We start from the raw sequence: 25,289 nt of genomic DNA, 5'->3' as shown, positions 1-25,289 counted from the left end.
CTTTAATTTAGGGAATCATTAAAACGAGTGTAGATTGAAACCAGAGATTTTTCTGTTAGGTTTGATGGATAAACAGCTTGAGAAAAAACATGGGACTTTGTATCTATGTATGATAACAGCAAGACTATTGTGAAGTTAGTGGAATTGGCTGAGATGGTGAAACTAACTACTTTGATTAAACACTTTGTCTAGTTTTGTTTCTATATGATGTTCACTTAAAGAAATTATTTTTTTTATTTTGGGATTTGACAAGTAACTGTTTATAGAAATACTGTGCACTGTTGAATTTTAGGACAAATATTTGTATTAACCAAAATTGGAAGTTATTTTCTTATTTTTTTCCTTTATTTCTTGCACTCCCCTCTTTTTTCCTTTACAATTCTTTTTTTAATATATTTTATGATTTATTAAAAAAAATAAAAGTATATACAATGGGGGGAAAAATAGTAGCAGTAACGTTTCCTTTTAACCAGGTCTGTCCATTCTCTTGTACAGGTCTGACCAAGTCTAGGTTGGGCAACATGTGCCCCTTCTCAAGAAGAAGGGGGTCATGTTGCCCCTTCTTCTTGAGAGGGAGGCTCAAAAGGTGAGAAGTGAGCAAAGCGAGGGTCACTGACCACAGCTCAGTGGGTTTGAGTGTGAATGGCAGTGAGGCAACCCCCCGTCACCCACGAAAAGGAGGGGCGCACAGGGCGCGATCTGGCGATTGGCGTAACCTCACCCATCGATACAGCTCAGCCTCCTTACGTTAAGCTTTTGCAGCCCCAACGTTAAGTCACAGGTAGGCTTGGAAACCGAGGAGGCGGGAGGCGGCTCCTCCTTTGACATTTAAGCTAAGAAAAGTGCTAGGTGGTGATTGTTTCACTGACAGGCATCGGGAAGTGTTTTTGCCTACGTCTCGGGAAATTCCCTGACTGTAACGAGTAAGCGCGCAGAGAGGAAGATCCTAGCTGCCGGACACAGACAAGCAGCGCTCAGACGCGGAACAGGGAAGACGGAGGCTGCCGCCTGAACCAGAAGCAGCTCCGCAGACGCCAGCCTCAGCGGGAAAAGGTCCCACCATGGCCGGTAAGCGCTCGGATCGCGAGGTCGGGTTCTCTCGGATCGAGGTCAGCCAGGCGGCCCCGCGCCGCTTGCTGGACACGATTGGCTGAAAAGAGGGCAGAGATCAAGGCGCAAAGGCCTCACGAAGACTGTTCCTATACTAACAGTCCCTCCGCGCTCACTTTGGTTTGAGTCCCTGGGACCAAAGAAAGTGTTTTCTTTCTGGGTAGTTGGACAGAAAACCACATCTGGAGAGAAAGCTTGCTTATAAGATACAAAGGTTATTATAGAGTATTGACAAATGCTTTGCTTACTTCTGGATCCTTTCCCTTTTTTGCAGGCTAGGGGGCGTGATGGTGGATAGTTAGATTAATCGTTTGAATGTTTTCCTGGTGTGAAAGTAGCCGGAGCAAACTAGTAATGGTGTGAGGCCAGGTTTTGTAAACCACTCAATGCAGGAAAAATAAATTCAAAATTACACAGACAAAATTCTCCGATAGGCTGCTCAATGTTGGGGTTGACTCGTGGGTTAAAATGAAATCCCCACACCCATATCCCCAGTTGCTGTTTTTTTAGTCTTGATTTATTTTTTTTCTTAATTTTTAAATGTTTTGTATTACCTTTTAATCTTTGTATTATGCTGCTATAGAGGGGCAGCATATTAATTAAAGGACCTCTAGGTAACCATTTGAATCTTGTTCTGAAGAGCAATCAATTGCCTTTGATATGTACCTTCTATTTTTATTTTGCTCTTTATAGGTTCTTCCAAGTTAAAATGTTACTTTTAGCTGCTTGGAAAAAGAGTAGGATACAGATATACAGTAATTGATGAAATACTAGAATCAGGATAATACTGATTAAGTCAGTTGATATTTGCTATCTGAGAAGGACCCATACTATTTTGTAGCAGTGAAAGAGGGAGCCTTGGGGCACCTTCAGATCTATTATAACAAATCTATATTTTGACAAAAGCTGGTCTTTAAAGTCTCACGAAGTCTTTTTGTTTTGATATTTAGATTGTTAGAGCATTTCAGGTTTAAACTGAAGTTTGATGTCTCCACTATAATAGGTAATTTTGAGGCATTAAAGTCATTTTCTCACTGACAGCTTCAACTTTTCTGAATAAGAAAAGTTTTGAATAAATGGGCTTAAGTAACTATGTAAAAATGAGGTAGAGAGGAATTGGAAAGACACAGGCACTACCCTAATTCATAATTAATATAGGTTTTTAAAAAAGAATTATAGTGAGTATTTATTGATCTACCATTTACTGTCATTCAACTTTGGAACTTGCTGAATACTGTCTTTCTGCATTGATCTATTATTGGTACAGAAATCTGAACTGGTGCCTCCAAACAATGGAGGTTCTGGGTAGTTACTGCTTGATTTCAGCTGTTGCCCTTTTGAATTCCCTCTTTTATCTGCAAGATAGCCTAAGATATGAAGGGTAGAGGCAGTGAAGACTGGGAAAGTAGACAAAATTCATGTCAGTTTTGTATGTTTGTTCAAATCTTTCTAAACAGAGGTGAAAATTGCACAGCGAATTTCCATCTAAATGTCTAATGGCTAGGCTTCATTTTGTTTTTAAGGGGTGAACTGTGCCTAAGTTACTAAGTTTCTTAAAATCAAAATCTTTCACTGAATCCTTATCACATTTTTTGCTGAAAACAACTATTGATAACATATTTTGAAACTGTGTTTTTTAACATTAATTACATCACATTTTCTTTATCTGCTATGCTGCCTTCAAAGTTATTTGAAAGTTACAAAATAGTTTATAAATTATAATTATTCTATATATTATGGTTGATCATTTGAATTTAGTCATGTTATCAGTTATTAAATTCTAAATTATTAAAATGTAAGTGTGATGTGTAGTACAGTACCATTTTCACTAATAAGTAGAAGTTGGTGGAAGAGAATATAACATTATTCAGAAACTTTTACCTCTTACAATTGTGCATGTATAATATAATATTTTGCATATGAAAGATACAGTATACACTATTTCATTTTATATGGTTTGACACATTAAAAAAATCTACATTTAAGCCTTGTATCTTTTTCATCATTGCATTCAGATTTTCACATAACACAGAAATATCTTAAATTTCTGTTGCCAGTGTCATTTAGTGAGATTATTTGTATAGTGAAATGTTGATTTCAAATCCTTTTGGTTTTGATATAAAATAATAACTTCAAAGATATTATAAAATGTACCATACTGAGATTGTTCATACTGTTATATTTCTGCTTAACATACAAAGCCATGAATGAACCTTTCACTTACACACTTTTACTTCTCTCTTTTCTTGAGCAAACAAAAAACAAGGAAGTCTTCAGTTAAATACAGTTTCCTGTTTTGTCCAAGCTGATGACACAATTTTCTTTATTTAAATATTTAATATTTGTTCTCTCAATGGATATCAGGGCAGCATGTAATCAATAAAACAGTGCAATGATTTACTAATACTCTTTAAATATAATCAAAAGATTGGTCAAATTTCCCTGTCTTCACTTGATGTTGAAATTAAATTACTGGCACCATCCATATATTGGGCATTTTCAATTATATTGTTGAAAGACAGGAGTTGTAGATGCAACTTGTAGATGCAACATCTAAGTGACAAAATACATTTTAAAATATACAAGAAAGGAAAAAAACTGCTCTATTTTTTTCTTGCATTCTTTGAACTTGCATATGTGGACATTTCAAATGAGAAAACCACAAAGGAGAGAAAGATTATATCATTTTACATAAGGTACTAAACTTTCTCTCTGCATACAACACTAGTGGGCCTTATTCAAGATGACAACGAAGATGCTTACCACAAGGAGGTAGAGGGTTTAGTGAACTGGTATAACAAAAACAGCCTCATTTTAAATGTAAGAAAGACTAACGAGATCATTGTTGATTTCAGAAAAGGCAGGCACAGCGTCACACCTCTACGTATTAATGAGTCACCCATGGAGTTGGTTAGCAGCATCAAATTTCTGGGTGTGCAGCTAACGAGTAGGCTAGCTTGGTCACTCAACAATGAGACACTGGCGAAGTGGGCATAGCAGCACCTGCATTTTCTGCATCATATGAGAAAAGTTTCTTCCCCTGTCCTTACCACTTTCTGTAGAGGGACAATCGAGAGCATCCTGTCGTATTGCATTATTGTCTGGTTTGGAAGCATTACTGCTTCGGACAGGAATGCAGTGCAGAGAGTGATGAGGATGGAAGAAAAGATCATTGGTAGATCACTTCTTCTATCCAGGACATAATATATGAGCAGTTCTTGAGCAGGGTCCGCAGGATTGTCTGGGATGCTACATATCCTCTTCACAACCTGTATTCCTTGTTATCTTCTGGGAGGTTTCATGGTATACAAAGCAGAACATCTAGATTCAGTCACAGTTTTGTTCCATATACCGTGTCTTATGAACTCTCAAGTTTCCTCTTTCCACTACGAATTCAAAATGGATGTGTGTGTGTGTGTGTGTCTATATATATATATATATATATATATATATAAAAAACTATCCATTTTGAATATGTGCCTGTGTGTGTCTGTGTATGTATGTATATGGTGCATGTATTTATGTATGTATATAGCATGTGTATATGTGTGTTATATATGTGTATTTGGATGAATATACACTTTTACTTGAGAGTAGGCAACAGAATTTCATTTTTAATGTGGGCCAATGTTCTCACAGTAAAAAAAAAATGAAAATAAAGTTACCTTATCTTATATGTAGAGCACCATGGATTTCCCTGGGCAAAGGCAATGCATGAAAAGAAATGGGACCTTCTAGGCCTGAGGTTACAGGCTAGGGGTCTGTGGTTTGAAGAATGAAATGAAAGCCTCACTGAAGGCAGTAAACTATTGAGCTAATTACAGGCTAATATCAATAAAGATAAAAGATTCACTAGCATGTGAAGAAACACCAAAATATCTGACTTCTTTTGTGGCAAGCAGGTTTCTTTTGGATAGCCCAGTCATGCCTTCTGTCGTGTCCCACTCCTCCGCTGACGGCCGGATCAGGGAAATCCGAATCAGGCGTGCCTCTGCAGCTCTGCCAAAGTCCTAGCAAAGTCCTCAGGGCAGGCAGGAGACCAGAAAGGGACTTCAGCAAGATATGTGTAGACTTTGCCTGACTCAGAGAATGCCAGAAAGCAGGTCCTTTATATAGGCCATGAGGTGTGGCTCCATGACTCAGCACTTATCCAGGCCTGCCCCTCCCTTCCTTCTGTTGCCTCCGTCTATCAAGTCTTCTGACGCGAGGGTCACTCCAGTCTGCAGCTGTTGGCAATTGACCTCCCTCAGGCTCACATGCTGTGGAGGAGGGGGAGGGGTCTAGTTGCTCCATTTGCCTGGCATGGAGCCAGAGCTGGGGGCTGGAGATACTTCCTCCTCTTCAGCCTGTCTGGGCATGGAGCCAGGGCTGGGGCCGGGAGGCATACTAGGACATTCCTCCATGTTCGGAAGCAGATAAGAAGGCCCCGGCTGTGGTGAGATTGGACGAGACACAACACCTTCCTTATATATATAAGGAACTGAAGAACTAGTTGCGGCCTGGGAACGGGCCGCGGCTGGGGCTTTGGACCGTGTCGTGCCTTTGCGGCCTCTGACCCGGCGTAGATCTCAATTGGCTCCTTGGTTTTCTGAGGAGCTGAGGGAGATGAAACGCCGGAGAAGACGCCTAGAGAGTACCTGGAGGTCTAGCCGTTCTGAGGCTGATCGGACACTAGTGAGATCTTTTACTAAGACCTACCTAGTGGCAATGAGGGAGGCAAAACGTTCTTACGTTTCCACCCTCATTGCATCAGCAGATAACCGCCCGGCCGCTCTGTTCCGGGTGACTCACTCCCTCCTTCACCAGGAGGGGTGGGATGACCCCCTACAGGGACGTGCTGAGGAGTTTAACGGTTATCTATACGATAAAATCGTTCAGCTTCGGGATAGTTTAGACCAAAATTGCGATGATCCAAGTGGGATGGCGGAGGCACGTCTTGTTGAGGTTATTTGGGATGAGTTTGAGACTGTGACTCTCGAGGACGTGGACAGGTTGCTGGGGAGGTTACATGCAACCACATGTTTACTGGACCCGTGTCCTTCCTGGCTGGTGCTGGCTACTCAGGAAGTGACACGAGGCTGGCTCCGGGGAATTATAAATGCTTCATTGTTGGATGGGGTTTTCCCCGCTGCCTTGAAAGAGGCGGTGGTGAGACCCCTCCTCAAGAAGTCTTCCCTGGACCCAGCTATTTTGGGAAATTATCGTCCAGTCTCCAACCTTCGCTTTGTGGCGAAGGTTGTAGAGAGTGTGGTTGCATGGCAGCTTCCCCAGTACCTGGATGAAGCTGTCTATCTAGACCCGTTCCAGTCCGGCTTCCAGTCCAGTCACAGTACGGAGACAGCTTTGGTTGCGTTGGTGGATGACCTCTGGAGGGCCAGGGACAGGGGTTGTTCCTCTGCCCTGGTCCTATTAGATCTCTCAGCGGCTTTCGATACCATCGGCCATGGTATCTTGCTGCACCAGTTGGAGAGTTTGGGAGTGGGAGGCACCGTTTATCGGTGGTTCTCCTCCTATCTCTCCGACCGGTCGCAGACGGTGTTGACAGGGGGGCAGAGGTCGACCGCGAGGCGCCTTACTTGTGGGGTGCCTCAGGGGTCAATTCTCTCGCCCCTCCTGTTCAACATCTACATGAAGCCGCTGGGCGAGGTCATCAGTGGTTTCGGGGTGAGTTATCATCTGTAAGCTGATGATACGCAGCTGTAGTTTTCCACCCCGGACCACCCCAACGAAGCTGTCGAAGTGCTGTCCCGGTGTCTGGAAGCCATACGGGTCTGGATGGGGAGAAACAGACTCAAGCTCAATCCCTCCAAGACGGAGTGGCTGTGGATGCCGGCACCCCGGTACAGTCAGCTGCAGCCGCAGCTGGCTGTGGGGGGCAAGTTATTGGCCCCAACGGAGAGGGTGCGCAACTTGGGTGTCCTCTTGGATGGGCGGCTGTCGTTTGACGATCATTTGGCGGCCGTCTCCAAGAGGGCCTTCCACCAAGTATGCTTGGTGCGCCAGTTGCGCCCCTTCCTTGACCGGGATGCCTTATGCATGGTCACTCATGCCCTTGTCACTTCCCGCTTGGATTATTGCAATGCTCTCTACATAGGGCTGCCCTTGAAGTGCACCCGGAGGCTGCAGCTAGTCCAGAATGCAGCTGCGCGGGTAATAGTGGGAGCAACTCGTTGCTCCCATGTAACACCACTCCTGCGCAGTTTGCACTGGCTTTCTGTGGTCTTTCGGGTGCGCTTTAAGATTTTGGTTACCACCTTTAAAGCGCTCCATGGCTTAGGACCCGGGTACTTACGGGACCGCCTGCTGTTACCTTTTGCCTCCCACCGACCCGTACACTCTCACAGAGAGGGCCTTCTCAGGGTGCCGTCTGCCAAACAATGTTGGCTGGCGGCCCCCAGGGGCAGGGCCTTCTCTGTTGGAGCTCCTACGCTCTGGAACGAACTTTCCCCTGGTTTACGCCAAGTGTCTGATCTTCGGACTTTTCGCCGTGAGCTGAAAACGCACCTATTTATTCAAGCGGGACTGGCCTAAAATTTTTATTGGGGTTATTTATATTGTAATGTTTTTAAATTGTTTTAAATTTTCGGCCACCTTATAATATGTTCTGTTTTAATTTCTTTTAATGTGTATATAGTGATTTTTACTTGGCTGTACACCGTCCTGAGTCCTTTGGGAGAAGGGCGGTATAAAAATCGAATAAAATAAATAAATAAAAATAAATAAATAAATATATATTTATATATATATTTATTTATATACACCCCCAGCCAATCAGAGCACAAAAAAAACCCATCCAATCAGAGTACAGCCAAGCTCCCACCCAATCAGTTCAAACCCCCACTAGCAGTTAAAAAGGAAGAAACAGCTGCAATCACACATTGCTCCCAGAAGCACGAAGCTGAAGCCTGAAGATGACGAATGAGACTTCGTCGAAACGTCGCCAAGACACTTCCAATTTTACGCGGGAGAAAACCCGAACAACCAAAGACCTATATATATATATCAGGACTTCCTGGAAGCCAGAGGTACAATTCAGTGGTGGGTTACCTTTACTACCGGTTCGCAGCCAGATCGCCCATGCGCACTTGCTTCGCTCACGCATGCACACTTACTTCTGTGCATGCACAGAAGCTTCCTGATGACGTCGGGGTCAGTATGCGGAGCCTACCCCCAGTTTTACTACCAGTTCGCAAGAACTGGTCCGAACGGGGGGCAACCCACCACTGGTAGAATTCCCTTTCAAGGAGAAGCTGTACAACTGAATTAATTTTAATCCCAGATGTACCTTCTGTCCTAAGCAGCTGCATTTCTTTTCTCCTGCCATTTATACATTTTTAAATCTATTTTTATTCAGACTTTTCTATGGGAGCTCAGCGAACTATATGGGAATCAGATTTTGCCCATAGCAACCATATGAGGTAGGTAGAGTTGAGTGACAGTGGCCTTAAATCACTAATTGAGCTCTGTGATCAACATAGTGAACATGACATTATGTAATATAGATACTGAGAGCCTTAGAATTGGTTGACACATTGCACTAAGCCAGTGGTTCCCAACCTTTTCTTGTTTGAGGCACAACCTTTTCTTGTTTGGGCACCCTTGGAAAGCCTTTCAAAAGTTCCCGGCACCCTTATAAGGAAATAGATATTTAAAATCTCCGTAGCTCAAAAGTTCCCGGCACCCTCAAAAGATCTCACGGCACCCCTTAGTGCCGCGGCACACTGGTTGGGAACCACTGCACTAAGCCATTATTTTATTAAAATTAGGGATGGGGAGGAAAAGAACTACAATAAATACATAAGAAGCATATACAAAAGACAAATAATAGGTATTCTTTAGGTTAGTTATTCTCAGCTTATAGTCAATGAAGCAGTGATATTTGGTGAGAATCTATAGAGGGCCTGTAGTTCATGTGTTAACTAAAAAAAATTATATATATATGTTGAATAATCACTGAAATATCACAGGATGGTCAAATCTTTTTTTAAGCATTGTTTTACACTTTTTTCTCATTAAATGAGGAATTTTAGTGACAGTGTGAGTTTATGACCATTTTTAATTGTTTGTTTGTTTGTTTAATATCTTGAGGAAACTATTTGGGAGGGTTTGTATATATAATGGCATCCATAGACTCTGGTTTAAAGAAGTTAAGTGCAGAAGCTTTCCCTCACAATGTAATAATATGCATAAAGAAATATTTGGAGAACTGCTTTTAAATAACTTACTCTAAAGCAGGGGTGCACTATATGCAATATCTCAGAGGTCGAGAAGTTTAAATTACTAAAGTTTGGCATCAAAATAATTATTTTGGGTGGAATAATTTCCTTCTTTCTTTCCCCCCTGTGTTTTCGGGGAAAATATCCTAGCTGAGGGCTCTGCAAACTTGGCTCTTTTAAGTCTTTTAAGTCTTAAAAGAGCCAAGTTTGCAGAGCCCTGTCCTAGTTCAACCGATGGCATCATTAGCTATATCCCCATTAAAAGCAACTCATCCTGCTTCTAAACAGAGGTGGTCCTCGACTTACGACTACAATTGAGCCCAACATTTCTGTTGTTAAGTGAAACGTTTGTTAAGTGAGTTTTGCCCCGTTTTACAACTTTTCTTGCCACAGTTGTTAAGTGAAACACTGAAGTTGTTAGTAATACGTTTGTTAAGTGAATCAGACTTCCCTATTGACTTTGCTTGACAGAATATCACAGAAGGTGATCATGTGAAACCGCCCCCCCCCCCAAACATTGCAACTGTCGTAAATATGAGTCTGTTCCCAAGCATCTGATTTTTGATCGTGTGACTATGGGGATGCTGCAACAGTCGTAAGTGTGAAATATGGTCATGGGTTCCTTTTTTCGATTCCATTGTAACTTGGTCACTAAATGAACAGTTGTAAATTGAGGACTACCTGTAGTCTTGAACTGGCTTGTTTAGAGCAAGAATTATGTGTGAGGTAAATGATGAATTTTCATGGAACCTTGTAGAATAAAAAGTGATATCTATGGTGACTTATAGTTATGAAGCCAGTTTCATATGCATAAAGCCAGGAGTTTTTCTTTTTAAATGTATTACATCCACCTCTGCCCTTGATACAGCATTTGAATTGATGTTTTGATGCTTGATACAAGGTTTGCCCAGTGTAACACCTTTCAAGGACATAGAAAAGTAGAAGTGAAAATTGAGAATTGGGATCATTTTCCAATGTATTTCTGTAGAAAAGAACGGTCATTCCAGCCTGAGCAATTCAGAATGCTTAAAGCGTGACTAATCCACTTTTTAAATGGGCAACTAAGCTATTGCACCACATATCTTGAATTTTTGAATATATTTTTTTTCCTGTAAAGGCCCACCTATCTTTTGGAGTCAAATGTTAAGAACCATATACTAACTGCATGCAGATTAAAGCCAGCCCAGTCCAAAGTAGGCATGGCAACCTTTTTTCTGTTTATGCTCAATAGCTTGCACAGAAGGATCTAGCTGCTTGTTAGATAGTTAAACTTGATAAAGAGTTTTTGAAATTGCTAATGCAAGTGTTTCAAGTAGTTTGAATATAAAGTTTGAATATAAGACAATGTAAGCATCAGTGAGGTCACTGCTTCTCATTTCTGTAGTAGAATCTTCTAAATCTAGGAAACGATATTATTCTTTTTAATGAGCTGGGTATCAATGGAAACTACCTTAGCCTAAACTTAAATAATTTGTCCATTTAGCTCAGTATTGTCTATTTTGATTGACAGGGGTTCTCTAAAATTTCCAAAAATTTTAATTAAATATTCCAGAATCTTTGGCAAACCAATCATGTGTTTCACCATTGGCCTAATTACAGTATATGTTCATACTTTGTCTTACAATTTTATTTGTTCAGGGTTGTTCATTATTTCTTTTGATAGCTTGGATGAATATAACATTGCTTTCATTTGTTTTTTGTTTTTTTAATTGTTCATGGTTTGGAATCTGACATGGAGAGATGCCCTTGATTTAGAGAACTGGGATAGTGGTAAATTTTTTTCTTCCAAAAGAAATTAAAACATTACAAATTAAGTTCATACCTCTGGAAATTATAATAAATGGACTTCAGTGCAAGCCACTTATTTATATAAACATGTATCAATACATTCAGATATGGAGTTTTGTATCTACGGATCCTAATATTAAAAGATTAATTTTGAGCTCTCAGTAAAATAAGTGTAAATATGTTTAGGAATTTAATACCAAACATTACTTAGTATATTTCATTGCAGCCTGGCAGCTGTACCATTTTGGGCTTAAGGTATTACTTAAAAATTGTTGTAAAAGAAATCCAAAAATGAAATCAAACCTGTGAAGTTGTTAAATAAACAGCTTCATGTTGAATCTGCTTATTCAAGTAAGTGAGTCCCATGATCTCCTAGCAGACAATGCACCATAACTGAGATCAGAATTTCTGCTGTTAAGTGATACAGTTCTTAAGTGAGCCACGCCCAATTTTATAACTATTTTGCTGGAGTCATTAAATTAATCATGCTGTTTTAAGTGAAAGTAGGTTCGTCTTTTTTTTATGTCAAGTTTTTTATTTATATATAAATATTTTGAAGACAGTGTTTTGTCCGTGCATTTCATTTTACAAAAGAAGGACAAAAATAACAGATATACAGTACTGTTAGTAATAATGATAATACCCATAATAATTACAACCATATTTATACTTATATTAGCTTATTTATTATCATATTAATTGTACTAGCATGCTTATAATTATAAACAATATTCATATTTTATTTACACATAATAATAATCTTTCTTCATCTAATTTCTACCTCTTATCTCTAACCATTGATAAAACCTATTCCAAAAAAAAAAAAAAAAGATAAAACCTATTCTATGTTGAATAGTACTCTGTATCTCATTTTTCTTTTATTTCAGTGTCAATCTATCCATCTCTGCACAGTCCAACATTTTCCGAATTATGTTTTCATCTGGTGGGGTGTTCTCATTTTTCCAATATTGTGCAAATCCAATTCTCACTGCTGTTAATACATGTATCTTGCTTCCCTGAAAATAAGACCTTCCCGGATAATAAGCCCAATTGGGCTTTTGAGCGCATGCACTAAAATAAGCACTCCCTGAAAATAAGCCCTCCGCAAAAATATTTAAATGCATGCGCAGCCAGTCCCCGCCATTTCCTCTGGTTAGGGTTAGGGAGACAGAGCTGGAAATCAGGTAAGACGGCAGGAAGGGCCCCATCTTGCTCCACAGGCCCCAAAATAATAAGACCTCCCGGAAAATAAGGCCAAGTGCTTATTTCAGGGTTCAAAAAAATATAAGACAGGGTCTTATTTTCAAGGAAACACTGTAGCACTAAGTATATAGTCCCTTTATCATAACTTTCTGGTATTATACCTAATAAAAAGATTTTTATTAGGGAATAAAAGATTTTTATTAGGGAAAGTAGCTTCTTCTATTGACTTTGCTTTGTTGGGAGCCCCCTTGGGAATGTCACACCTGGCAATCACTTGATTCTGGGATGCTGCAACTATTGCAAACGCACACCTGAATTTTTTTAACCACATGACTGTAGGAATGTTGCAACAGACTTAAATCACATTTTTAAGGGCCATCACTGTGGTGGTATTCAGCCGATTCTATCCAGTTCGGCCAAACCGGTAGCGGTGGCTGTGGGAGGCTCCACCCACCCACCGACCCGGATTTCATCACATCCCGTTTTTGACACTCTGCGCATGGGCAGAAGGTCCTGCGCATGCGCAGAGATGTGATGTGTGAGCGAAGCGAGCGCACATGCGCATGCTAACATTTGCAAACCGGTAGTAAAGGTAAGTGAATACCAACACTGGGCTATCATATGTTTGAATGGTTACTAAGTTGAGGACAATTTGTATTTTCAACTTGACATCTGAAACAAAGCTATAAAGGGTCCTCATATCTTTATAAATTGGGGGAATGTTCTACTTTCCTAGTGAATGCACATGTATGTTTTCAATTTATCTTCTGCCTGTAAATGATCAAATGCAGAATGAAGCAAAAGGCTCTGAAATAGCACTGCTTATGGAGTTTAGTGTTAGGACCATGTAAAAACAGACATGTTTAAGAGTCTCATAAACATTCCTTGACCTGGATTCCATACTGCATTATCATAATCATTGCAACTCAACTGCTGTATTGTATAAATGTATGCAGAAGAAAACAATAGTGATACTGTAATCTCAATTTTGAGTTGGGAGGGACCTTGGAAGTCATCTAGTCCAAGCCCTGCTCTAGCAGAAGACTTTATACTAGGGGTCTCCAACCTTGGTCCCTTTAAGACTTGTGGACTTCAACTCCCAGAGTTCTGGGAGTTGAAGTCCACAAGTCTTAAAGGGACCAAGATTGGAGACCCCTGCCTTATACCATTTCAGACCAATGGCTGCCCAGTCTCTTCTTAAAAGTCTCCAGTGATGAAGTACCCACAACTTCTAAAGCTAAACATTTCCACTGTTTAATTAGTTCTAAGTTGCTTCTCTTCTTGATTAGTTTCCAGCCATTGTTTCTTGCCTTGCCTTCAGGTGTTTTTGAAAATAGTTTGACTGCCTCATCTTTGTGACAGTCCTTCAAATATTGGAACACTGCTATCATGTCACCCTTGGTTCTTCTTGGGTTCTTGTTTTAGCCTGCAGCCCTCTAATCATCCTTGTCGCTCTTCTCTGCCATCTTTCCAGAGTCTCAATATCTTTTTATATAGTGACCAAAACTGGATGCAATATTCCAAGAAGACTTAGGAGGAGTCTAAGAGAACAAATAAGCGAATTGTGAGAATGCTGTGTCTAAATCTATTATGTAATAGATTATGTAATAAAGAGCATGTAGAGAGTATGAAAATACTCTGTTGAAAGTATGTTACAGCTTTTGTGTGCTAAACCATAAAGTGGTCTGCATGCTTAATCTGACACCAGTTACCCTAGCTAGGTTTATTCAATAAACCACATTTATAGCTTCTTAAATAAACCATGAATGATAATGCTAAATATGTGTTTGATAAAGCACAGGTCTTCATTTCTAAGTCTACTGAAGGCTAATTCTTGTTTATAGCCTTTGAGGTTTCAGGGAAAAGGCATCATGAGATACATCAAACTTGGGTTTTCCCCTTAATTCCTACTAGTTATTTACTGCCGATTTCTGCTCAGTGTACAAATAGTCTAAATAGGCTGAAGCTGGCAAGTACAATCTAGTATAATGTGTTCAGAAGGCCCCACAGCAATTTGGTTAATTAATGTTACCAGTAAACTAGGAAAACATAATTAAAGATTAGCATTTAGTTCAGTATGAGATAACTGCATAAACTAACTTGGAATCATTTTTCTCTCTAGTTGGAAATTGTTCCTCCTGCAGACATATGCTGGAATTAATGCTAAAATACAGGCAAACGAATACGTAATCTGTGCACGTAATCTTACATGCTTGATCCTGGGCTTTGAAAATATTTTTTCAAACTTGAGCCTGGGTGAAAATAAATGTAACCATTTTTTTTAACAAAGAGCAGAAGTTAAAAAGAGAACAACAGTATCAGGAGATATATAAATCTGGAGTCATTCAGCCCAATGGGAGAGGATGATCTTCAAGGACCCATTGGAGCTCAACAAATTATTGACCCTCCAGAGAGATAGTAGAATGTTCATATAGGAGGTTTTTTCCTGTTTTCCAGAAAAACACAATTTTTCTGCTTGGTCAGCTGGATCCGACTTCAACCTGTCTCAGTAGTAGGCTGGCAATGTGATGGCATTTCCTTAGGACATGTAGAAGCAACCTAGAACTAAGGAGAAATTTCCTGACAGAACAATTAATCAGTGGAACAACTTGCCTCCAGAAGTTGTAAATGCTCCACTTTTTAAGACGAGATTGGAAAACCATTTGTCTGAAATGCTATAGAGTTTCCTGCCTAAGCAGGGGGTTGGTCTAGAAGACCTTCAAGGTCCCTTCCAACCCTGTTATTCTATTCTATTCAAGAAATAATAAACAAGCTGTCTCGTAGCCCGGATAAGGTGGTTATACTGTATGGATGAGTCACAAGAGAACAAGAAAGACAGTACAGGAATCAGTGTTTGCTTTGACATCTTGAGTTAAGCATTTGAAGCTTTTACAGCAGAGAAATTTATCTTCAACTGAGGTCATAAAATAATCAGCAGAATTTCATTTCAATTTTTCCCAATAATAATGCCATTTCTGCCACAGAATCCAGATTGGAGGTTTTATGGGCAATGCAGCTAGAGCTGATAAACTAACATCAATAGAAACTGTGAATGTTTTATCCCAAAGGTACTTTTTCAAAAGGCAACTGGCAATTTTTTTTTGTTTTTTGCTCGAAAATGTTTTGCTTCTCATCTAAGAAACTTCTTCAGTTCTGACTGAATAGTGGAGAAAGAAGAATTTATACCCCTTGCAGAATATACTGAAGAAATGTTTTTGGATCATCTTCAAGAAAAGAACAAAAAACAAAAAAAAGTCTTCTTGCCTTTTGAAAAAGTACTTTTGGGACAACCATGACCTGCATGACTGAGAATCTCCAGCGACATGTGAACGCTTCATGTGACTTATCTCCTTTCCAGATTAGCTGTTTCACCTTCATTTTTAAAAGCCAGTTTCTAGCAGTCATGTAATTACAATAACATATGTTTTAAATTATATGTTTATAATTGTTTCTTTCCTTTTAAAGGTGGTCATGAGCCATATATTGAAATACATGAGCAACCTAGACAGAGAGGGATGCGTTTTCGATACAAATGTGAAGGAAGATCAGCAGGCAGTATTCCAGGTGAACATAGTACTGATATCAACAGGACGTTCCCATCTATACAGGTATATACATATTACTGTGTCTGCTTGCTCTTTTACCCACCCCAAACTTTTTTTAAAATTGGGAGTTGGGATTGTTTTGCACAAAAGGCTTCAAGGAATGTACAATACAGTATGTTGTTTAAGGTCCTCTTTCTTCAGGCAAAATTTGTTGGAAAGGTGCTGGTAAGATTAAATTTGATTTCTCATTTGTCCTGCTCTTACGTTATGAAATTCAAATTATGCAACAATCCCATAAATACAAAGAATATTGTAAAAGGCTACCCTAAAAAGATGACTCTCAGAATGATATTGAAAAAAAAGCTTGTTGTAAAGGGACTGTTCTATAGCTTTTTTGCAACTTAACGAAAGCAGAGTTCTGCTGAGGTAAGAAAGATCTCTGAGTTCAGGACTATGGCCATGTAAATTGTGGTAAGCCATGATTTGTTTAACCATAATTTATTGAATAAATCATGGCCACACCACACACTAGTCCATGTATCTCAGCATTGGCAACTTTAATAGGTGTGGTCTTCAATTCCTATAATTCCCTAGCTAATGTGTGGAGTTAGCTGGGGAATTGAAATCTACACTAATTAAAGTTCTCAAAGTTGAGAAATATTGCACCATTTCAATGGATCGGCACCCTACAAGTAATAATAATAATAACAACAATAACAACAACATAAATGATAGCAATAGCATAGTATATATTATACTGCTTCATAATGCTTTACTGCCCTATCTAAGTGGTTTACAGAGTCAGCATATTGCCCTCAACAATCTGGACCCTCATTTTATTGCCCACAGAAGGATGGAAGGTTGAGTCAACCTTGAGCCAGTGAGAATCAAACACCTGGCAATCAGCAGAATTAGCTTGCAATTCTGCATTCTAACCACTGCGCTACCACAGATAACTAAAATAAAGCACAATTTTCATTATGATTCTTGTTTTCCATGAACTCAATAATAAAGAAGAATTATGCTTCAGGTATACTGCTCTGGGACTGTGAGGATTTAAAGATTACAGTGAGCCTTTTGAAGCAAACCTAGAAAAGATTGACCAATCCACTCTCTCTCTCTGGACCAATTAAAATAGATTATAGAATTGTTTATTCCAGTAGGTGAATCCAAAAGTTAAATCCAAGAACCACTCATCGGGTGTAGAGAGAAAAGTCTAGCAGTGCCAACAATTGCCAGTCAGGATATTGGCATAGTTTCAGGCTTATTTCGTTATAGGTATATCAAGGAAATAAAGTCATTTAACCTCAACAGCAGAGTGTTTCATAGCTTTGACTGGAAGGAAAAAAAAATCATTCAGAAACATTTGAATTTCTGATGAAAGTTCTGATTAACCAGCTTCCACACTATTGCTCTTAGACTACCTTCCAACTAGCAATCCTTCTTATCCATTCCTGAATCTAATCAGCAGAAAAATAAAATGGAGAAACAATGTCCATTCCAGCCACACCTGGGCTATCTCTGTGGCCATGATATTTGCAATGATTTGTACAACACTCTTCTCTAATCTAGGGATCCTCTAGATTAGGTAGTGTCCGTAACTCAAAGCATTTGAAACTCAAATACTTTGGCCACCTAATGAGAAGGAAAGTCTCACTGGAGAAGAGCCTAATGCTGGGAAAGATTGAGGGCAAAAGAAGAAGGGATGACAGAGAATGAGATGGCTGGATAGAGTCACTGAAGCAATTGGTGTGATTTAAATGGACTCCAGAGGATAGTAGAGGAAAGGAAGGCCTGGAGGAACGTTGTTCTTGAGGTCACAATGGGTCAGACACGACTTCGCAACTAACAACAACAGTGTCCATAACTCAGCTATTGTATGGCTAGGCTAGGTGGGGAATGCTGGGAAGATACTTAGCTTAGCTTGCTTAGGTTGGAGAATGCCACTGTACAGGTTGTATTACATACTTTGCAATAATCTTGGTTTATTAGATAACTGAGTCAGGAAAAAATTCTGATCTTTGTGTGATGGAATTTTGCCAAAGTAAAGAGCACAACTCTCAGGAGAAAAACCAAGTTTATCACAACCATCATTGGGTGCTTCCTTTACAAGAACGAGGAATGCCAAGATTTTATAGGGAATTAGCAAAGATGGCAAAACTTTATCCTATCTACTTTTATTTCTGTTTGGAGACCACTTTTGGATTTCTTCCTTGAAAAAGATCAAAATGAAGTTTTGATTTTAGAATTTGATAACTAGATTTGTTATAATTATACAAATATTATGCATTTATATTCTTATTAATAGACATTGTTATGCTTATATTTAAACTTCAAATAAGAGGACTTTTGTTATATAATTTTAATGTTATTTTTATTGTTTAATCTGTATGTCAGACCTGGAAGCCACCTTTGTGCCTGCAGGCTTCAGGCCTGCCACAAATCCTACTGTGGGAAATTGGGAGAGGGGATTACATAGAAAGAAGAAGATATGTAGTCACCATAAAATTCTTTATAGAAAGTCAAGGCCATGGGGCCCTGCAGCTGTGTGGAGAAGAAGGAGGAGGCATTGTCTGTTCTGGACAGAAATTGATTGGATGTGTGGTGGACATGTAGGAGAGGGGCAAGGTCTTGAACTTTCTTTTGGGTGTGGAAAACCCGGAAGCTCTCAGATTCGGGTTTTCCCAGATGTGCCAATATGACATCTCTAATAAGAGTTAGCTTTGAGGAAATTCAAGCCTTGGAATTTGATTTTGTTGGGGGTGTTACTTTGAACCCTGACACTTTATATTTTTGTATTATTTTGTGTTACTTTACTGTGAGAAATTACTATATATTTGTACTTGTATTGAAGAATACAATACTTACGAGACCACCTGCTGTTACCGTATGCCTCCCACCGACCTGTACGCTCTCACAGAGAGGGTCTCCTCAGGGTGCTGTCCGCCAAACAATGTCGGCTGGCGGCCCCCAGGGGAAGGGCCTTCTCTGTGGGGGCTCCCACACTCTGGAACGAACTTCCCCCGGGTTTACGCCAAATACCCGACCTTCGGACATTCCGTCGCGAACTCAAGACTCATCTTTTTATCCGCACAGGGCTGGCTTAAATTGGGATTTTAATGTTTAAATTTATTAATTTTAAACGGGGTTTTCTTAGTATGGTAAATTTTAATCATTGGGCTAATTTAAAATAAGTTTTTTAAATCGTATTTTAAACTTGTATATTGTATTGTCGGTTTTATTATGCCTGTACACCGCCCTGAGTCCTTCGGGAGAAGGGCGGTATAAAAATCAAATAAAATAAATAAATAAAATAAATAAATAAGTGCCTGATCTTCGGACCTTCCGTTGTGAGCTAAAAACATATTTATTTACTCAAGCGGGACTAGCATAATAGTTTGATTTTATATTGGGGTTTTATTAATATTTTAAATTTTAAATTCATTTTTAACTATCAGCCGTTTAGTAATTGCTATATTTTAATTTCTTTTAATTGTATATATCTTGTATTTTATTTCTGGCTGTACACCGCCCTGAGTCCTTCGGGAGAAGGGCGGTATAAAAATTTAATAAAATAAAATAAAATAAAAGAAAGAAAGTTGTAAGTCAACCCCTTTTCTTTTTGTTTTTAATTTCCCCTCCCCCTTTTTGACCCTTCTTTCCCCAGTTTTTCGCCTTTTGTTATTTTGTATTTTATATGACTTTTTAAATTCAATAAAATTGATTTTAAAAATACATATAATCTTTAAAAAATTCTGCGGCCACTTTGGACCTGAAATTAGTGTCTCTTAAGAATTTTAGGCAGAGAAAAGTCACAGAAATAACATCTATTTTATTTATTTATTTATTTATTTATTTATTTATTTATTTATTTATTTATTTATTTATTTTGTCACAACAATATACATAAGCATCACACAAAAATATTATATAGTATATAAACATATATATGAAGAAATATAAAGAGGTATAAGCATATAAATATATAAGAAGAAAAAAAAAGAAAAACAATAGGACAGGAACGGTAGGCACGTTTGTGCTCTTATGCATGCCCCTTATGTTCCTCTTAGGAATGGGGTGAGGTCAATAGTAGAAGGCTTTTGGTTAACGCTTTTGGGATTATGGGAAGAGACCACAGAGTCAGGTAAAGTGTTCCAAGCACTGATGATTCTGTTACAGAAGTCATATTTTCTGCTATCTAGACTAAAGCGGTTAACATTAAGTTTAAATCTATTGGTTGCTCTTGTGTTATTGCAATTAAAGCTGAAGTAGTCTTTAATAGGAAGGACATTACAATAGATGATTCTATGAGTTAAACTTAGGTCTTGTCGAAGGCGACGGAGTTCTAAGTTTTCTAAGCCTAGGATTTCAAGTCTGGTGGGATAAGGTATTTTGCTGTTTTCAGAGGAGTGAAGAACTCTTCTTGTAAAATATTTCTGGACATGTTCAATTGTATTGATGTCAGAAATGTGGTGAGGGTTCCAGACAGGTGAGCTGTATTCTAGAATTGATCTAGCAAATGTTTTATATGCTCTGGTTAGTATTGTTCAGTTTCTTTCTACTAAAGCCATCAGAGATTGAAGCCAAGACTCTCCTGCATTAAACCTTATCCTCAGATATGTGGCTTAGGGTTATATCTTCAGTCCCTAATACTATGTCCACTTGCCTGGGAGTAAGCTCCACTAATTTAAATGGGACTGTCTTCTGTGTATGGTTATGTGGTATATTAATTGATGAAATAAGATAGGAAACACACTAAACCAGGGGTTTCCAACGTTAGCAACTTTAAGACTTGTGGATTTCAACTCTTGTTGAAGTTCTTGAAGTTCACAAGTCTTAAAGTTGCCAAGGTTGGAGACCCCTGCACTAAACTATGGTTTATTGAATAAAGCACCCTGGGCTCACCCAGAACACCTCATTGTAAAATGTAAGGACTGCTTAAAATAAAATTAAGCAAGCTACATTGTTTGATTTAACATCGAAACTAAAAGGTTGTAGGATTTTGGAAAACATGGAAGATCATAGAATCGTAGAATTGGAACAGGTCATTAATGTATTAAGTGTTGTTGTATCTCTTGGTCAATGCAGGATTCCTGATCAAAGTGTTTCATTTGAATACATCTAGATAAAGGAATGTGTAATAATTCCATTATGTGAAATAATGGAAATACCATTATTTCATTTGGTAATTGTAACACCATTCAGTACTTTTGCTGTCCATAACATAAAGCCATTATATGATGTCTTGCATTCTGAGTTGATAATGTATATAATGTATATGACACCTTTTCATACTGTATATTTGCAAACTCCTATTGTATTTTCTCTGTCATTACTGTCTCTCCAGAAGCAGTCCCTGTATGCTTTATGCACACTGCCATTTGTTTACAACATATGTTTACTTCTAAGTAAAAGCAGATCAACATCATTTTTGAAATCTGTTCAGAATCTTATTTTTTTCTGTATAGTTTTCTATTGTAATCACTTCTGTAATTTGAGAAGTCTTGTTTTTATCTGTTCCAGTATTGTAATTTTGAATGTAACTATTTACATTATCTCTTTTCATTTTAAGCTAAAGTTTGATTTTTTTTCTCTCTTGTGAGATTGAAAGATCGATTTCTCCACAAAGAGTGGGACACTTATTTCAGAATCCCTATCATTCAAAGTTGCAAAGTTAGGACTTGACACTCTAGAAGGGTGCCAGAAGGGTTCTGGGAAAGATTGTGATTTATAATGTTTCATTCAGTGAGCTTAATTATATCATTATACTTATGCTTTGTGTTTCATTTCTTTTTAGATCCTGAACTACTTTGGGAAAGTAAAAATCAGAATAACATTGGTAACTAAGAATGAACCCTATAGGCCGCATCCTCACCAGTTGGTTGGAAAGGATTGTGAAAATGGTTACTATGAAGCTGAATTTGGGCCAGAGCGTAGAGTTTTGAGGTAAATAAGTGGGTGTTGCGATGTGTGATATGAAACAGAATTAATATTTTTTTCAATTTGAGAATTGTTGCAGATTCTTACATGTTATGTTGAGTGATCCCATAACAATAGGCAAGAGCAATAACCATTTGGAAAGTGAGATACAAGTTTCAACTTTCTTCAAGGCATAGGAGATGCCTATGTTATTTCTGAACTCACTCCAAAAACTCCAAAAATGTTTTAAAATGCGCAAAAATTTTATTCCACTGTTCTGAGGATTGTAGAAAGGATGCTGGTGGAACACACTTTTTGTAGCCCTGTTTTAAGTAAGGATATCCATGGGGAACTGGACACTGCAGTATTGCAGCCCTTTTCTTTCCTTGACTTCTTAGTCGCCACAATGTAAAAAAGATGCTGAGACTCTAGAAAGAGTACAGAGAAGAGCAACAAAGATGATTAGGGGACTGGAAGCTAAAACATATGAAGAACGATTGCAGGAACTGGGTATGTCTAGTTTAATAAAAAGAAGGACTAGGGGAGACATGATAGCAGTGTTCCAATATCTCAGGGGCTGCCACAGAGAAGTGGGAGTTGGGCTGTTCTCCAAAGCACCTGAGGGTAGAACAAGAAGCAATGGGTGGAAACTAACCAAGGAGAGAAGCAAGTTAGAACTAAGGAGAAATTTCCTGACAGTTAGAACAGTGGAACGACTTGCCTGCAGAAGTTGTGAATGCTCCAACACTGGAAATTTTTAAGAAAATGTTGGATAACCATCTGTCTGAGATGATGTAGGGTTTCCTGCCTGGGCAGGGGGTTGGACTAGAAGGCCTCCAAGGTCCCTTCCAACTCTGTTGTTGTTGTTGTTGTTGTTGTTGTTGTTGTTGTTATTATTATTATTATTATTATTATTATTAATAGATACTTATTTAATTACCAGTACTTTCTACTTCTCCAGATGTAGGTAAAATTAACAAACATGTAGGTAAAATTAACAAACATCCCAAAGTATGGCAGACTTAAAGTAGGCCTCTGTTTTGGGTATCAGTTACAAAGTTCTTTGTTAACTATCCCCAGCTGAAAAAGTACTAGCTGAGTGAGCAGTGAACAGATTGAAAGTGCTGAGGCCAATGTTTACATTTCTGTTGTACTTATACGCTGAAATATCCTGCCTGAGAGATCTGGATTTTTTTTCTTTTTTTTTCATTTTCTTATGATATTTATATATGATATAGTATTTTCTTATGAAATTTAAATATGTTTGATTTCATGTAAGAGAAAGAGTACAAACACTGGAACCACAGAGTTGGTGTTGTTTTAAAACTGGTATACTAAAGTAGACATTGAAGTCCCCAATTACAATCAGCTTTTTTACAGAATTAAATTTATTCCAGAGGAAAACCTTTTCCAATATTTTTGCCTAGTGTAAGAAGCTTCCAGCCTTGAGATCACCCAGGCTGATGTACATCCCCACATGATTGGTGGCCTTCCCTCTTTGTGTTGCTCCTTCATAATCTTCTTTGTGTTTAATGGGAAGGACACCTTCAGCCTCAACATACTTGGAAGAGTACTCATACTGCCAGAGCAGAAAAAAAGCAGTATGTTTGAAGACTGCTGTATTTCCTTGGTAGACAGAGAAGAAAAGGCTTCTATTTCGCTCCCTCCTGCCCCTCCCCAGTAGAGAAATGTAGAAAGGAAGGTATACGCTAAACATCAACCCAGGTTGCCAAATGCATCTGAAACAACTTTTTAAGTTCTTCCTCATAATAGAAAAAGAGAACAGTGAAGAAAGCTTATTCCTCAAAAGCTGAAGGACTAATAATAGATAGAAGGATTAGAAGGGACCTTGGAGATAAGTACTGGCCAGGAGACTAAACCCTGGCCAGTACTGTAATCCACTACTACATCGTTTCTACTTCATGGCTATCCATGCGTAAATACTTATAGAAAAGGCAATTCTACTGTCTTCTGAGGCAACATGCTCCAGTGCTGAACAGTTTCTTATTAGAAAATTATTCTAATGCCCAAATGAAATCTGCTTCCTTCTCATTTAAACTCACTGTTTCTTGTCTTCTGTTTGGCAGCCTTTCAAATACTTAAAAACAGCTGTCATATCTCCCCATGGTCTTCTCTTCTTCAGGTTCAACATTCAATGCCTCCAACTATTCCTCATCAGTTTTTTTTTTAACTCTAGGCCTGTTATTACGGTATCTTGGTTGGTATCCTTTGGACATGCTCCAGTTTGCTAGTGCCCTTCATAAAGTTGTCAAGCTGGATGCTGGATAAAATATTGTAGGTTGGTCTGACCAATGTTAATTAGAATTAATGACTCCTCTTCATCCTAACCTTTGTATTTCTGTTGATATCTTGAATTGCATTCACTTTTTCGCAGGTGGATCACACTGTTCAATATCCTGCTTGTGATCCACCAAGATGCTCAGAACTTTCTGTCATATATAGTTGCTCTGTAAGATTGTCTACTCATATCTTAGATTTTCTTATCCAAATGAAGGACTTTGTTATTCTTCCCTGTTGAAATTCAGCTTGTTGGTTTCTACTCAGTTTTTCAACTCATCATGATCCTCCTGAATATTAATATTTTTTCTAAGGTGTTAACTTTTCCACCTGCCTTTGTACTGTCTGCAAACTTGATAACTGTGTTTTTAAATCCCTCATCCAAGGCACTGGCACATAAATATGAACAATGCAGGGTCTTCTGTGTAGAATGCAGCCCAGTGGTCTAGTGTTATTACTGCCTTCGATCTTGATGCAGAATCATTGACAGACATTTATTAGATATCATTGGTCAACCAGATTTTTATTCGGTTAATGTTAGGGTAATCCAGTTCTAATTTTACTATATCCTCTACCAAAATTGAATGGAGGAGTTTATCAAATGTTTTGCTGAAGCTAAGTTTGAAGTACATTATGTTCACCATATTCCTGTGGTCTTCTATCAAGAAAAAGAAATCAGCACCAAGACAAATTCCTTGTGTGTCCAATCACACTTGGCCAATAAAAAAAAAATCTATTCTATTCTATTCTATTTCCAGGGTTTTGCCAAGAATGAGGCTTAGTGGTACAGTGGTTAGAATGCAGCACTGTAGGCTTCTTCTGTTGACTGCCGGCTGCCAGCAGTTCAGCAATTCAATTCTCACCAGGCTCAAGATTGACTCAGCCTTCCATCCTTTCTAGGTTGGTAAAATGAGGACCCAAATTGTTGGGGCCAATATGCTGACTCTGTAAACCGCTTAGAACAGGCTATAAAGCATTGTGAAGCAGAATATAAGTCTAGGTGCCATTGCTAATGCTATTAATATGAAAATAACCTGTCTCTAGTTTCTTCTTTTTTCTAATATTTTTTTCTTTCTCTAGTCTTTGGCACTATGTATCTCATCCATGTCTTTTCAAAGATCACATAAAGGCCCCCAAGGACATCCTTACACTCCTGCATGATTTTCAGATGTAATTGAACTGCATTTGAAGACTTAACTGCATATGTGGT

At 38.6% G+C, this 25,289-nt stretch overlaps 1 protein-coding gene across 1 annotated transcript in view; it reads left to right on the top strand.

The window, feature by feature from the left end:
- The first annotated feature begins 810 nt into the window (after nucleotides 1-810).
- The window catches only part of REL (REL proto-oncogene, NF-kB subunit), a 58,790-nt gene continuing 34,311 nt past the window's right edge, over nucleotides 811-25,289 (top strand). Inside the window, exons 1-3 of the mRNA XM_058164862.1 lie at nucleotides 811-1,068; nucleotides 15,783-15,925; nucleotides 21,660-21,808. Coding sequence (XP_058020845.1) covers nucleotides 1,062-1,068; nucleotides 15,783-15,925; nucleotides 21,660-21,808 — 299 coding nt within the window. The 5' untranslated portion in view covers nucleotides 811-1,061. The remainder of the gene's footprint in view (nucleotides 1,069-15,782; nucleotides 15,926-21,659; nucleotides 21,809-25,289) is intronic.

Source organism: Ahaetulla prasina, chromosome 1, assembly GCF_028640845.1.
Source record: "Ahaetulla prasina isolate Xishuangbanna chromosome 1, ASM2864084v1, whole genome shotgun sequence".
Lineage (NCBI taxonomy): Eukaryota > Metazoa > Chordata > Lepidosauria > Squamata > Colubridae > Ahaetulla > Ahaetulla prasina.
This window is presented reverse-complemented; position numbering and strand designations above follow the sequence as displayed.